Below are 13,856 nucleotides of genomic sequence, written 5' to 3'. Positions count from 1 at the left end.
ATATCTCTTTAAGTTGCTCAAGAAAACTTCAGTAATTCTTAAGTCCATACAGTACATATTTATTCTAGCAGACTTCAGAAAAGACTGCACTCTGTAGCAAGCTCAAGGCAATCTTTCCTAGTGCCTTCTGATTGGGCTATATAAGAAGCTCTTTCTCTATTTGTAGAGGACTAAAACTGCCATAAGGTTACTTCAGTTGTGAAGTCATTTCACATAACTCTTAGCTATATGATGTGAAAGCCTTTAGAACCCTGAAATCTCAAATATTGCAATATTTGAAGTAGTTAAATTGTAGCTTAGATACAACACACACACCCTTAATTCTGTTGCAGCATATTTGACCAATGGAGTTGGACTAAGTCCAGTATCACTTAATTTATCTTGCCAGTGCTTAGCTTCAAGAACAATGTACCTGAAGCACACAACCAATGGACAATGTTAAATAGTGTTAAAGCCAGGATACTCTTATATTCTTAACCTAAGTAAATGACAAACTTCATTATATGCATACCCATTTAAATACCTCCACAGCTGGCTTTAGACAGACTAGATGCTGCCTCTAAGATTAGGCTGCAAAATTTGAGTTCTAACTGTTTTTAGTGTAAAACCTGGATCCCATGTCTCCTGGTTCCAGAACCAAAATAGTTTTTTATCTGAGAGCTCAATCTTGCTTAGTAGCAAATACAAGACTCTGCCTGTCTTGGTAGTATCAGAACTTTCCTGAAAACAAGGCCCAGAAACTGGAATTGGTGTCATTCTGTTACTGTATCCCAGTAAAGCTGTCTTCTCTCCTCTTTCCCCACCCACTCCCCCCCCTTGTTTGCAGACTGCAGCAAACGATTTGTTTGGCTCAGACCTTTTTGCATCTACTGCTACGGAGGCCCCAGGCCTGACTTCTCCTGCAGCACAACCTGCACTGGTGCAAACCAACCCGCTGGACCTCTTCCGAACCAGTCCTACCATAGCACCCATGGCTGGTCTAGGTTAGTTCATTACTTTAAGGTGACAATCAACCTTATTGGCCACTTCAACTGATGGTTTATTATTTTTAATAAGTCAGACTTTGATTTAAATGTCCTCTTAGCAAGTATGTGCTGGAGTTCACCTTTTTCCTTCTGTCCTCTCTTCCTCAACCTGACAGCATCTCATTAGAACACATTTCACTGACACTTTCATAGACTCCATCCTCTGGGAGACTTAACTGAGTGCTTGCTCTTTAAGCTTGCAGTGTGAACCAACTATTGCATGATAGGCAACCAGATTTTGTTTTTTACTAAATAGACTCTTCACATATACCACAAGATACCAGTAATGTAAACATGGTACCAAATGTTAAAATAGTACAGGAAGAGAAGTCTGGAGATTCAGTGTCCGTCTCCAGTCCAGAGTATTGGCAAAAGTTGCTTTTCTAATCACAGCTAGAGAAATTACCACTGACTAATCTACACAGCAGTTGGGAGCATGCCTCCATGGATTAGCTCAAGCTTATGTCTACCATCACTGGGAAGCACATTCCCACCTGTAGTGTGGACATACCCCAAGAAAATACATGTTACTGCAATACAAATCGTAATGACCCAACAGGGACTGGGGACTTTGTGCAAGGCATTCAAAATTAAATGCCTATGGAGAGGGTGAGCAAGGCAGAGTTGAAGTGACTTGCCCAAGGTCTCAATAGGTCATTGTCAAATCAAGGATAGACCCAGGTCTGGTGCCCTAACCAGTTGACTACACCACTTCTAAACATGGAGTGTTTCTTGTGTTAAACTGTACATATGTTGGATTGGGGAGCTAGATAAGTCAATAGTTATCTGACCGCCAAAGCACCTGCTGGCAGACTTTGTCCACAGCTGACTATCTTTATTCCACTACCAGTGCATATGTTCCTTTAGCTTTCTAATGCACGAACTCAGAATTGTGCTGTCAGCACTACTTTAAGTTTTTCAATAACTCTACCAAAATCCAGAAGTGCTGAGAACTAGCCCAAATTTTCCTAGTTGTCCTTGCTGTATAGATAATTGGGACAGCTATAACTCAATACCCTAAATATAGTCAAGTAGACTGAATACAGTTGGTCCCTCTGACTTTTATCATATGTCAGGTATCTTGGCTCAATGCCCTGTGACAGCCTCCATGTGAACAATTGAATACAGAATATTTGCAGGGGGATGGCTACAAACTGAATTTTACAGTTTTGGCTTCTGTCCATGACCAGTGATGCACAATCAAACTAAGAGGCTATGGATCTGAGTTATGCACCCAGGCAAGCTATTGTCTCCTGCAGAGAGTATTTGTAGGAGTGGAAAGCAGAGTTCTTTGATTCTGAACACTGGATTCTAATCCAGATTCAGGGGAGCAAAATGTCAATCTTTAATATCCTACTTGCATTGGGGAATCAAATCTAACACTGCACATTTTCCACAGTTAGAAGTGTGTGGCTCCCACCTGTCCATACAAGATGGAGTTAAAGGAAGTAACAAGGCTAATATGCAACTAGCTAAATTCAATTAGTGTCACTCTGGCACCTTAGAATCCATTGCTACTAAATCTTAGTTTGAATTACTAATACATGAATAGTCCACTTGTAGTCCATCACTGACCAGCTCAGATGGATCACAAGGGATGTAAGGCTTGGGTGCAGGGGGGACCTGTTTTTTTTTAAAAAAGACTTGCTTTTTTTCAACCTCTAGAGACTCTCATGCCAATTTTGCCTAGCTAATATTTTCAAGCAACAGTATCACAAGGCCCTAGGACTATAATGTTGTAGCTAGCTGAACAGAATCCATACAGTGCCATTAACTCTTGATAATATGCAGTATCTTAAAGTATTGTATACAAAAGCAACATGTAACCTCATTACAGCTTAGTCAGCAGAACAAGGTCCTCAACTTTGAGGGCTGGCCTCCAAAATGACTTAAGGGAGGAAGACCATAAAATCCAGACTGGGTTGGGGTCAGAGAACTATGGGAAACATGCAGCTTAAGGTAAGAGCAGGAGCAGAATACTCTGATGCATAGAGTATCTGGAAGAGATCCATTAGGCTTACTACCCAATAATGCTTAAACTGTGTGTCTTGGGGCAGAGGGAGCCAGAGGAGTTAAATATCATGGTGGTGAGGCAAGCTGCTTCTGTACATTAGTGGGATGCAGAGGAAGGACTGCAGTGGTCATTTTAAGAGTGAGTAGTAATGGAATGCATGGGTAAATGAGACACTGCTGAGAATTTAGAGTTCTAGGCTCTTTCCCTGCAAGAGGCAATGGCCTCAATCTTGCACTGAAATCTGCCTTCTAACAATGTGCTAGAGTAAGACATTGGGTCACTAACACAACCTGTTCAAACTTGTCTCACTAAACCACTTAAGCTATTCTTAAAGCTGAGTTTAGGAATCCCACTTTTTGAAAATGGGACTAGTAGCACATTAGTCACCTTAGGAATAGTTTGCCTACCTCAAGGGAGACCCAATCACACTGTAGCCTAAACACTCTGCACTCAGCCAGGTTCAGGTCAGCATGACACAATCAAGGAAACTTGTTTAGTTTTTTGTCTTGTCTCTGAACTCTCTGACATTGTGCTGTATAGGCACATAATACTGAATACATCTGTATGATAGATTCCTACTTGCTGTCAAGACTTATTCTTGGCAGCCTAGACATGGAGCTAGTCAAGGTTAACAGACATCAAAAGGCATTTTTGAATTACCTTGGTTTAACATGCAGTATATCAATGGTGTCTGGAGCAGACACCCAACACTTGCTGACTGAATTAAAATCAAATATATCTAAACAAGGTTTTTAGAGCCCCATATTAAAGTGGCTTGTCTAAGTACTTTATCCACTTTAATAGGGTGAGGTAATCTCTTATTGGACCAGCTTCCAGTGGTGAAAGACCAGTTTTTGAGCTCTTGTGAGGGAAGCTTACTCTTCAATGCCTGTGTAACATCTTGGTGATACTTGAGTTTTTTCACAGTACAAATCTATGCAAGGAGCACAAGTATTCATACAGATATGCCTCACTACCATATTTACAAGTCTTGCATATAATCTTTCTTAGGTGGCTTGCCAGCAACAGCTCCAACACCATGGAGTCAACAGTCCTCAGTTTTCAATCCTGCCACATCTGTATTTCCTGGATCCATTATGGGTGCCCAACCTACAAGCTTTACTCAACCACTTGCCTTCAGTGCCCCTCAAGCAGTCTCAGGGTGGAGTCAGCCTGCATCATTTGGAGCCCCATCTCAATCTCCTGGTCTCTGGGGTCAGCCAGCACATGTCTCTCCTACTGCTTGGGCACAACCATCCACCATTGGAAATCCTTTCCAGACCAGCATGTTTCCATCTACTACACAGCCCCCTGCTATGTTGTCTTCTGTCTCTGCAACAAGCCCTCCTCAGCCACCACCCAGAACTGCACCTCAGAAGGAGCCATCTAAGAAGGAAAGCGATGCCTTCACTGCATTAGACCCACTTGGAGATAAAGAGAAAAAGGATGTAAAAGAAATGTTTAAAGACTTCCAGCTGACCAAGCCACCTGCAGTACCAGCAAGGAAGGGAGAACAGCAGCAAAGTCTGCTTGGTGCTTCTGGAGCTTTCACTAGTTACTTTAATAGCAAAGTGGGCATTCTTCAAGACAACACTGATCATGATGACTTGGCAGCTAACCTATTGTCTACTAAAATCAGTGGTAAATTCCCTTTTTCTTAATGCTTCATCAAGCCATTGGGGAAGAATAACCCCAAGACCTTCCCTTTCAAGGAAGCTAATTTTAAATATTAAGTGGCCTTTAATGGCTAGGCTAGCACCTTCTCTTGACTAGCAACAGGAAGTCTCTCTACTATATTCAAGTATAGTCATGAGGGTTATCCTTAGTTTATTGCTGCCCAATACTGCCCTCTAGTATTCATATACAGTCTCTAAACCACTCACTTAACTATGTCCCTAGCACTTTCAAAACTGGAAACTTAAACTGCTGAGTTGCTTTCCAGTATGAATTATTTAAGCTAATTGGCATCTTTTTAGAAATAGCTAAGGTGACTCTTCATAAGTAGAAGCTCTGAACAAAGTTTGATTTTTTTTTTTAGCTTCAAATCCACATTCTTGAAAATCACTCAACTAATTTTCAGGTTCTAGAGAATCTTACTGTGTATTCATTCAGAAATCAAGGCCTGTCTAAATCTGAGCACTTTCCACAAGAAAAGTAACTTGTTTATACTTTTTGCATAGAACCACCAAAGCCTGCTCCCAGACAAAGCACTCTGCCAGCTTCCAAGCCTGATGCCCTGTTTGAAAACCCCTTTCAAACCGATCCTTTCAGCACCTCCTCACAACCCTCTGTAAGTACTAGGAAGCTGTTTACTTACCCTGTAGTTCTCTGAAGTCTCCTGTCAATGCTGTGAAAATCTGTGGGGTTTGGCCACTGGTGGGGCACTTACCATTTGACACAACTTCCTAGCAGGGTCAGCAAATTCCATTTGTGTTCCCATGTTTGACTTCTAACACTCACCTGCAGGGGGACTGGCAAACCTTTGTAACAGGTAAGGGGAAAATACCACTTGTGAACCTAAGCCAAACTCTGGCTAAAGTTACTAACTCCCAGGGTGAAGGTGCCTTTAGTTTTGTGGCATGAGGCAGTTGTGCTTTTGCAGCCATATTGGTCTGACAGAACAACTTTTTCCAACTATCTTAGGCCCTGTCACCTCTTTGCAGGGTATGGGGTAAGGAGCATGAAATGTGTAGCTTCTGTTTTAGCCTCCATCCTTGGTATCCTAAGGGGAAGGAAGTAGCCTAACCACATTATGCGTTTGGAACATGAGACTTGAAGCCCTTTATGGAAACTCTGGAACTTCTCCAATGCTGGATTTTTTTTTCAAATTAGTCTAAAATTAAATTTATTGGAGGAATCCCATGTGAATATTAAATATACATGGGTTTCCTATAGAGAAGTATGAATCAAAGTTAAGACTTGAATTCTAAACCAGCCCTAAAAATTTAAGCCTATTGTTCATTTAAACAGTTGGCTAATACGTCTATTGTAAATATTTTTCCAGAATGCCTGGAATGTGGGTTGTTTAAAACCACTTGCCCAACATCTGACTCTCTCTCCACCTTTCAAGGTGTGCTGAGTTCACCAGTTTAGTAGTCCATTGCTTATAACCAAACAATCTTCTGTTTTAGACTGTGTCTCAGCCATCGCCATCTTCTGACCTCTTTGGTGATCCTTTTGGAAATCCATTTGCATAACTTTGGTAAGTGACTCAGTAATTCACATGTTTCTCAGTGAGTTTATGGGGAGACCACTGAAGGATTGGAATGCTAGTCTACTGACCACTTTTCCCCATGTGACTGGCATGGGAAGGTGATCTGATGTGCAGAAGAGTCTGGCCTTGTGGCTAATACAACTGACTAGCAAAGTTATTAGCTTTCTCGGTGGTTGGGGAAGGGAGAACAAGACTGTTAATGTCTCTTTAAAAGAGTATATTTGAACTTGGAGCAATGCAAATCACTGACCCTAACTTCTAAACTAAGAAGAAATAGGTGGCCTCAGTCTGAATTTACTAATGGGATGCAGTGGAAGAGCTACCTCTTTTCCTAAAAGCTTATAGAATCTTATGGAGTTCAAGATTACCCACCCACATTAATTAATGTCTATGGCCCATAATTGCTGCAGGGTAGCTTTCAGTACCAAATTATAGAACAGGGATTCACTGCATGTGGTCTGCTTTTAATTTTGTTTCCAAGGATCAGAAGTTAGGTGACTTAGAACCAGTTACTACTTTTTTTTAAACTGAGAATACCCTTCTCCTGAGATCAGTTTAGCTATGCTCTCTAGTATAATCCCTCTGTTTACAGTTGTTTCTTTGTAGCAGAATGATAGTTGGCATGTATACATCTGGGTCAAATATGGAAGCAGGATTTAATGCAGATAAGGGCAGCCTGAACCATGGTGCAACATAACTGACTGACTCATTAAATGTATGGACTCTCCTGGTGTCACTGCAGACTGAGAAATGCTAATACTTCAGCAGCATTTATACTTTGCTAACTAAAACAACTGTTTTGTTCTATTAACTTGATTTGATTTCACTGTTTCCTATAGTAAAGCTTAAAATACAACTTCATACATTGGAAAAGGAATGCTTTCATTACAACCAATAAACTTTCCACTTGTCATAAATTTAATTTAGTCCCTTCTGCAAGGTGCACCAAGTTGAAAATTGACTTCTACTTTAGGAAAGACTTTGCACTTAAACTACAATAAGCAGGATTATTTAGAAACTGGCCAGCTCTTCCAGACTTTGAGTAGATAACCGTTTCTAATGTAAAAATACAACAAATGCACTCTGCAGAACTCTGCATAAAAGGCTACACTTATGTAGGAGATCCTACAAGTTAAACAAATCTTAGTTCCCCTCTTCCCCCTGCTCAATTGTCTCAACCTTACAATGAGCTAACAGTATTACCATAACTAATATTTCCACATTTTACTGGAGGTCCTAATAGTTACCAGCTTCTTGCTGACGATTTAACATTAAATGTAGACTAGAACCTCTACAATACTTTTATCTGGTAAGCCTTTAGAATAATAGAGGGTGTTGAGAATTCACTCTCTCTAGGCCTTTTTGCATGTGTGTGTGGTTTGTTTGTTTGTTTGTTTGTTTGTTTTTTCGGTTTTTTGGCAACATCTCTACTAGCAGTTTTATGTGGTGAGTGGGTGAAGTATTATCACTATTCCTAATCACTTTCTCTCTTTGCCAGAAACCAGGTATAACCAGCAAAGGACAAATGGAATAACAAGACACCCCCTCCTTGTCACCATTTTCTACTCATCTTATTTTGCATTGTCTGCCTTCATCCTTGATGCCTATTCTGATTGTTATTGTCTGTCTGCTGTGATCTAAAACCTGTCTGTGTGGACTGAAACATGAGCCCTCAAAGAGAACCTGCTGTTAACATAATTCAAGATGAAGCCAAGGAAAATAGCCATACTGGAGGCCCAGATTCAAGTTGGTGGATGTGAATTTTTTTCTGTAGCCTCTTCATTTTTTTTTTTCTTTTCTGATTAAGAACTGCATATGTAAGTCTTGTGGAAACACTGACTTCCAGTCTTACTTTTTTTTAAACATGGTCACCTACACTTAAAATCCTTGCAGCACTTACTGTAATGGTTGTAGTAAGGAGTTGAGCACCCATTTTGAGGAAGAAACAATGTATTCTCCTCCACATAGGGAAAGGGAATTGTGGATTTAGCATCTCGCAAATTCTGCAGCAGAGTCACTTCAAGCAGGCTTTTTTCACACACATCTGGATTCCACTGATGGCTGTCTCACTACAAAATGGCAGCCGTTTAAAGGTTTTTCTTAAACCTCCACTCTTCAATGTACAATTGTTTTTCTTGTATTTATGGTGACACTGCAACTGGTGATAACTTATGGCTTTCCTTCTGATTTCTAAATAGTGGAAAACCAAAGTAGACAAGAAAAATCCAGTGCTTGCTAATTCATATTGAAAATGGCAAAATACCCTCCATGTGATTGTAATTAGTCCCTTAACTACAACATAATTGCAGAATCTGGAAAAGCAGTGGCTGTAGAGAACAAACTCAAACACTGTTTCTAACTGACATTGTCTAAGCTAAAGTTCTGGAATCTGACCTTGGACCTAAAGCTGAAACACCTCATCCAAACTTCAACTTGTCTAATGTCCTGTGTTTTTAAAATCCTCTAAGGGTTTTTCAGAATCAAATAGGGTGCTTGATTTTTCTTGCTTCAAGCAAGAAAGCTTGGCAGATGGCTGAAGAAAATGGAATAAGCAGATGGGTTTATTGAATCAGCTAAACTTCAGTCACAGACATGGTGTAGGTTGGTTCCAGTATGTGTTGGAAGGGCAAATGGCAATCTTGTATTGATCTTGACTTCACCTGATGCCTTAGTATTTTGTGAATTTTGATGCACCTCGTTCAATGTTTGAGGTAGTTCTCCGCCTCTCAAACAAGATAGTGCCTTCTTTTGAGCCTCTGTACTAACTGACTTGTATCTAAATCAGTCACTTATAAACTAAACTGTTAGGTTACTTTGCTTTTTGGACAAAGGTCTAATCAGCTCTTACCATTCTGTTGGTGGTTAGTTTCTTACTCAACCATTTATAAGTGTAAACTTGAAATACTATCATGTCTTTAATGTTGAATTGGATACCTAAACAGAGAATTACTTCTGGAAATTCAATTTGAAGGCAACTTGTTCTGTATATAACCTTTTTTCTCTTGTGCACTTTCCTACAATGCAATTAAAAGTTATGAATTTATAAGTACTTGTCTCAAACTGGAAATGTAGAAACTTATGGATGTTACTATTATATAAACTGTAGTCGCACAACTAGTAAAGTTTTCTAATGACATTAAAAAGATGCAGCTCTTTATATCAAATGAGTAAGGGTTGTCTCTTTCCTGAAGGAGCAGTACAACAATGCATACAAACATGTCACACAGCATATTTGTTTCTTCTGGAGCAAGAAATGAACATCCTATGGGTTGATCCCTATTTAGAACTTCCAATTTTATGGCCGTTTCTGGCCAAATGGATAGACTTCCTCAAGGGAATCTTAGCATTCGCTATGCTTTCTAGTTAGAATACTTTGCTTAGTGGCTTTTCAGAGAAGTTTAATTTGAGAGCCATTTTCTTTTTTTATATACTTCAGAATTTCAAGTAGCCTTTTTTTAGGACCACTTTCTCCTCCATAGCTAGAGCACTTCAGTAAGAGCTAAATGGTATTGGAGAGAATAAGCATTGACAGATCAGCCCTGTAACACAGCAATTGCTTGAATATTTTTTTAGAATGATTCCTGCCACTACCTTTAACCTAAAGATGCTTCAGGCATAGCAATGATACTTCCCTGGCACTTCAGCTTTTTGTAGGAAAAGTTAGGATAGCCTTCCTAATGGGATGATTCAACTACATAGAAGATGGAACGGTATTTCAAGCAACCTTTTATTTTCATCCATGGTGGAATGAGCTGATGAAGGGTAGGTAATAGAGGGACATTGGTTATGTCTTTTCTATCTGCTCTTAAACTGGGGCCAAACTCTAACTTCTCTGACACGTGACAAACACAGTAAAATACTTGGATGTGAAACCACTCTAAATAGTGAACACTCCACTCCTGTGTCTAACAGGAAAAATGCTGGTTTATGGCAATAGCTTGAATACAAGCCATTGGACTGCTAGTATTTAAAGTAACAAATATACAGCTGGTCAACAGTCAAAGTTCTGTTTGAAAATGTTGGTAAATATTTAAACTGACTATGGGACTTGGATTGCTAAAGAGTCAATGTCCATGTTTTCTGCTGGGAATAACTTGCCTCCTGAAACGGTACATCCTGCACTACAGTATACCGATTAGAAACAAAGATGAAATCCAGTTAAACACTCCTAGTTTTGTTTAAACAGTGCACCAGGAACAGTTGTTACTCAAGCCTTCCCTGTTTAGTCCCAGTACATAGCACTATCCTTGTTCTGTGGGTAATGGCTTGTGAGTTGAGGGACAGTCAGTGTGCTTTGAGCAGCATTTCAAAACAAATCTGGCAACTCCTCCTTTAAACCTATTGTGGTAACAAATAGCCCTCCACCCATTACTGCACAGCATTAAAGGTTAGAGTGAGACTCTCTAGCCTAAAGGAATGGTCTGAGGCCAGGTCTGTATTACAAACCTGTAGTGGTATAACACCTCTGAGCAACATAGTTCTAACAACCTAACCCCTCATGTAGAGCAGTGGTCACCAGAAAAAAGTTTGAAAACCCAGTTGAAGTAATTGTTAATGTTCATTACACAACAGGGGATGAGGGGCTTAGGTTGTGGGAGGGGGCTCTGGGCGGGCACTCAAGGTGCAGGAGGGGGTCAGGGCTCTGGGCTGGGGGTGAAGGCTCTGGGGTGGGGCTGGGATGAGGGGTTTAGGGTAAAGGAAAGGGCTCAGTTTGGGGGGAGGGGGCAGGGGAGTGGGGTGTGGGATGGGGCCTGGGCTTATCTCAGGCAGCTCCTGGTCAGCAGCACAGCAGGGCTGCTAAGATAGGCTTCCTGCCTGTCCTGGCACCACAGGCTGTGCTGTACTCCAGAAGTGGCAAGCAGCAGATTCAGCTCCTAGGCAGAGGCACATAAGCAGCTCTTGCCCACAGGCACCAACCCCCAGCTCCCATGGGCATGGGCTCCCATGGGCATGGTCCCCCATGGCCCCCCACCTAGGAGCTGGACCTACTGCTGGCTGCTTTCAGGGCACAGTGCAGTGTCAGAACAGGGTAGGAACTAACCTGCTTTCAACTGCACAGCACTGCCAATGGGACTCTTAACAGCCCAGTCCATGGTGCAGACCAGAGCCACCACGACCAGTGCCTTGCATTCCGTGACCCAATACTGGGTCGCAACCCACAGTTTGAAAACCACTGACATTGAGAACACTATGTTGATGGGAGAGCTGCTCACATCAACACAGCTACCACCTCTGAAAGGTGGATTAACTACATGGATGGGAGATGCTCTCCCCTTGGTCTAGGAGCATCTTAGCTTAAGTACTACAGTGTCACAGCTGCATTGGTACACCAATGTAGCACTTTCTGTGTAGACATGCCCTGTGTTTTTTTGTAGAGACTTTGCCAAGACTACAGTGAGATGGGTTGAATGAGTTTTCCCTTTCAAACCATCTACTAGTCTCCAATGCCATTAAGAGTGGAAACTTGTCTACTTAATCTTAGTAAAGTGGAATTAAGTTGATTTGGCTTTGACAGTCAAAGATGATAGACCCTGATAGAAGTGTAAAGGCAGAGGAAAAGCCTTTAGCCTATAAACAAAATAACCATACACACACATGTCCAATGGAGCAAACTAACATTGGACAATTGCAAGTTTGCTACATCAAGTGCAAACTTATAGCTACTCTGCTGTATAAGGTTTTATCTTCCTGGTATGTAGTTATTGCTTCACACTTCTGAAATGGTAAATGCTGTTATAGTAGCTGGAGTCATTTGGTTATCAAAAGAACTGATCTGGATGAGCAAATGGGCACGGCCCACTTAACAGTACAGGTATCTCAACTATTCAGCACTAAAATGTTCCTGGTATAGAATGTCCATACCCTGAAATCTTTCCTACTAGGGAAACTTAACCCTGATTTTTGGGCACTTAAATGAGCAAGTGGGCCCCTCTCCTAGGTAGTGGGCCAATCCCAAAATGAAGAGATTCCTAACTACAGGGAAATCCATAAAGGAAACAGCAAAAGGTTACATGCTCCATTCATCCCTGGAAAATAGGGCAGTAGATTCAATGTAATATATTGTTCCTGGGCTCAAAGCACTCAGCGTGTATAATAGCCCATAATACCTGCAATACTATAGGCAGGTGACTTCTCCAGAATGAGTTTTGACAATGAAACTTTGACAGAGATAGTGGTCTTGGAAATTGCTACTTATGGTGCATCAGTGGCTTAGAGTAACATGACACTTACAGAATCCAGCACCTGGTGCCATCTCTATGAAATTGTGGGGTCTGATGGCAGTGTCCTAGGGACTCATCTGTTTTGAGTCCCTATGCCCTTTAGACAAACAACTGGTTCTTCATGACTGAAGGCCAGAACAGCTGACTAGTAATTCAGTAGCACAATAAGGTTTAAACTAGTGTAAATGGTGAATTTTCTGTAACTTCAAGTCTTTAAACCATGATTTGAAGACTTCAGTAACTCAGCCAGAGTTTAGGGGTCTATTACAGGAGTGGGTGGGTAAGGTTCTCTGCCCTGTGATGTGCAGGAGTTCAGGGTAGATGATCACAGTCTTAAAGTCTGAGTAAGTGCAAGTCCTTTGGGCTTGAAAAAAATCTTCCCCTGTCCCAAGCTTCCACATTAGGATTCCTTGGAATATAGACAATTTCTGAACTGTTTATATTCCTTTTGCAGTATTCTCCAATGGAAAGTTATATGTATTCAAGTGTCTTCTAGCTCAGTAGAAAAGCTCTACTCCCTACCTGGTTGGAGAATACTGAAAAAAGAATACAGCACTCTTTGCTGGGGAAATACTGCAACAAAAGACAACCTGGATATTCATACAGACTTACTTTCCTACCATGCTTTCAGTGAACTCTAGAGCATGTACCATAAGTCAACATTAGCTATGGCCTATCATTGGCATGCTCTGTGGGTGTTGCCTTTGTGCTTCTGGTAATAAATGACGCAGGGAACAAATAAAGACTCCAAATTCAGTCCCAGCAGTTTCTTCCATCTAGCTAAAAAAGGCTAGAAGCATGCATGCTATCTTGCAATTTACATGTGCGCTATGCATTTTAGAAGCCACCACCTTGGTTTCAGGAGAGAGAAGGTAATTCCTTTCATTTTTTCTTTGTATCAACAGCTTTGTACTGGATTTTGTTTTACCCAGAACAGACAGTAAAATGTGTGCATTAATCTACAGGGCTGTCGTCTTATTGTGACCAAGAAAGATTCTTGTTACCTTTTTTTAAAATGCTACCTGGTAGTATCAGTTTCAGACTCCTTAGATTTTATAGGTTTCAGAGTAGCAGCCGTGTTAGTTTGTATCCACAAAAAGAACAGGAGTACTTGTGGCACCTTAGAGACTAACAAATGTATTTGAGTATAAGCTTTCGTGGGCTTATGTTGCATCCGAAGAAGTGGGCTGTAGCCCACAAAAGCTCATGCTCAAATACATTTGTTAGTCTCTAAGGTGCCACAAGTACTCCTGTTCTTTAGATTTTATATCGCATCTGTATGGCATAATAAGCATATATGGTTAAAGGCAGCGGTAGTTATATACTTGTATGGAGACCGTTATTTTAGCTCTGTTGTTTATAATAAACACGGTACTAAAGTA

The 13,856-nt window shown here is 40.9% G+C and overlaps 2 protein-coding genes across 5 annotated transcripts in view; both read left to right on the top strand.

Annotated features, from left to right (window-relative positions):
* The window catches only part of DAB2 (DAB adaptor protein 2), a 40,588-nt gene extending 31,171 nt beyond the window's left edge, over positions 1-9,417 (top strand). For 3 of the 4 annotated variants that reach the window (XM_024198970.3, XM_024198972.3, XM_024198969.3), the window contains 5 exons: positions 827-983; positions 4,051-4,680; positions 5,220-5,329; positions 6,171-6,241; positions 7,752-9,417. In XM_024198970.3, coding sequence (XP_024054738.2) covers positions 827-983; positions 4,051-4,680; positions 5,220-5,329; positions 6,171-6,236 — 963 coding nt within the window. In that variant the 3' untranslated portion in view covers positions 6,237-6,241; positions 7,752-9,417. The remainder of the gene's footprint in view (positions 1-826; positions 984-4,050; positions 4,681-5,219; positions 5,330-6,170; positions 6,242-7,751) is intronic. The other variant, XM_024198971.3, reaches the window with a different exon arrangement.
* Positions 9,418-13,211: 3,794 nt separating this feature from the next.
* Positions 13,212-13,856, top strand: part of C9 (complement C9) — a 32,164-nt gene continuing 31,519 nt past the window's right edge. The window contains exon 1 of the mRNA XM_024198973.3: positions 13,212-13,346. Within this exon, the coding sequence (XP_024054741.2) occupies positions 13,273-13,346 (74 nt within the window). The 5' untranslated portion in view covers positions 13,212-13,272. The remainder of the gene's footprint in view (positions 13,347-13,856) is intronic.

Source organism: Terrapene carolina, unplaced genomic scaffold, assembly GCF_002925995.2.
Source record: "Terrapene carolina triunguis isolate 2854851 unplaced genomic scaffold, T_m_triunguis-2.0 Scaffold69, whole genome shotgun sequence".
In the NCBI taxonomy this organism is placed as follows: domain Eukaryota; kingdom Metazoa; phylum Chordata; order Testudines; family Emydidae; genus Terrapene; species Terrapene triunguis.
Note: the sequence above shows the minus strand (reverse complement) of the source record. Positions and strands in the feature narration are given on the sequence as shown.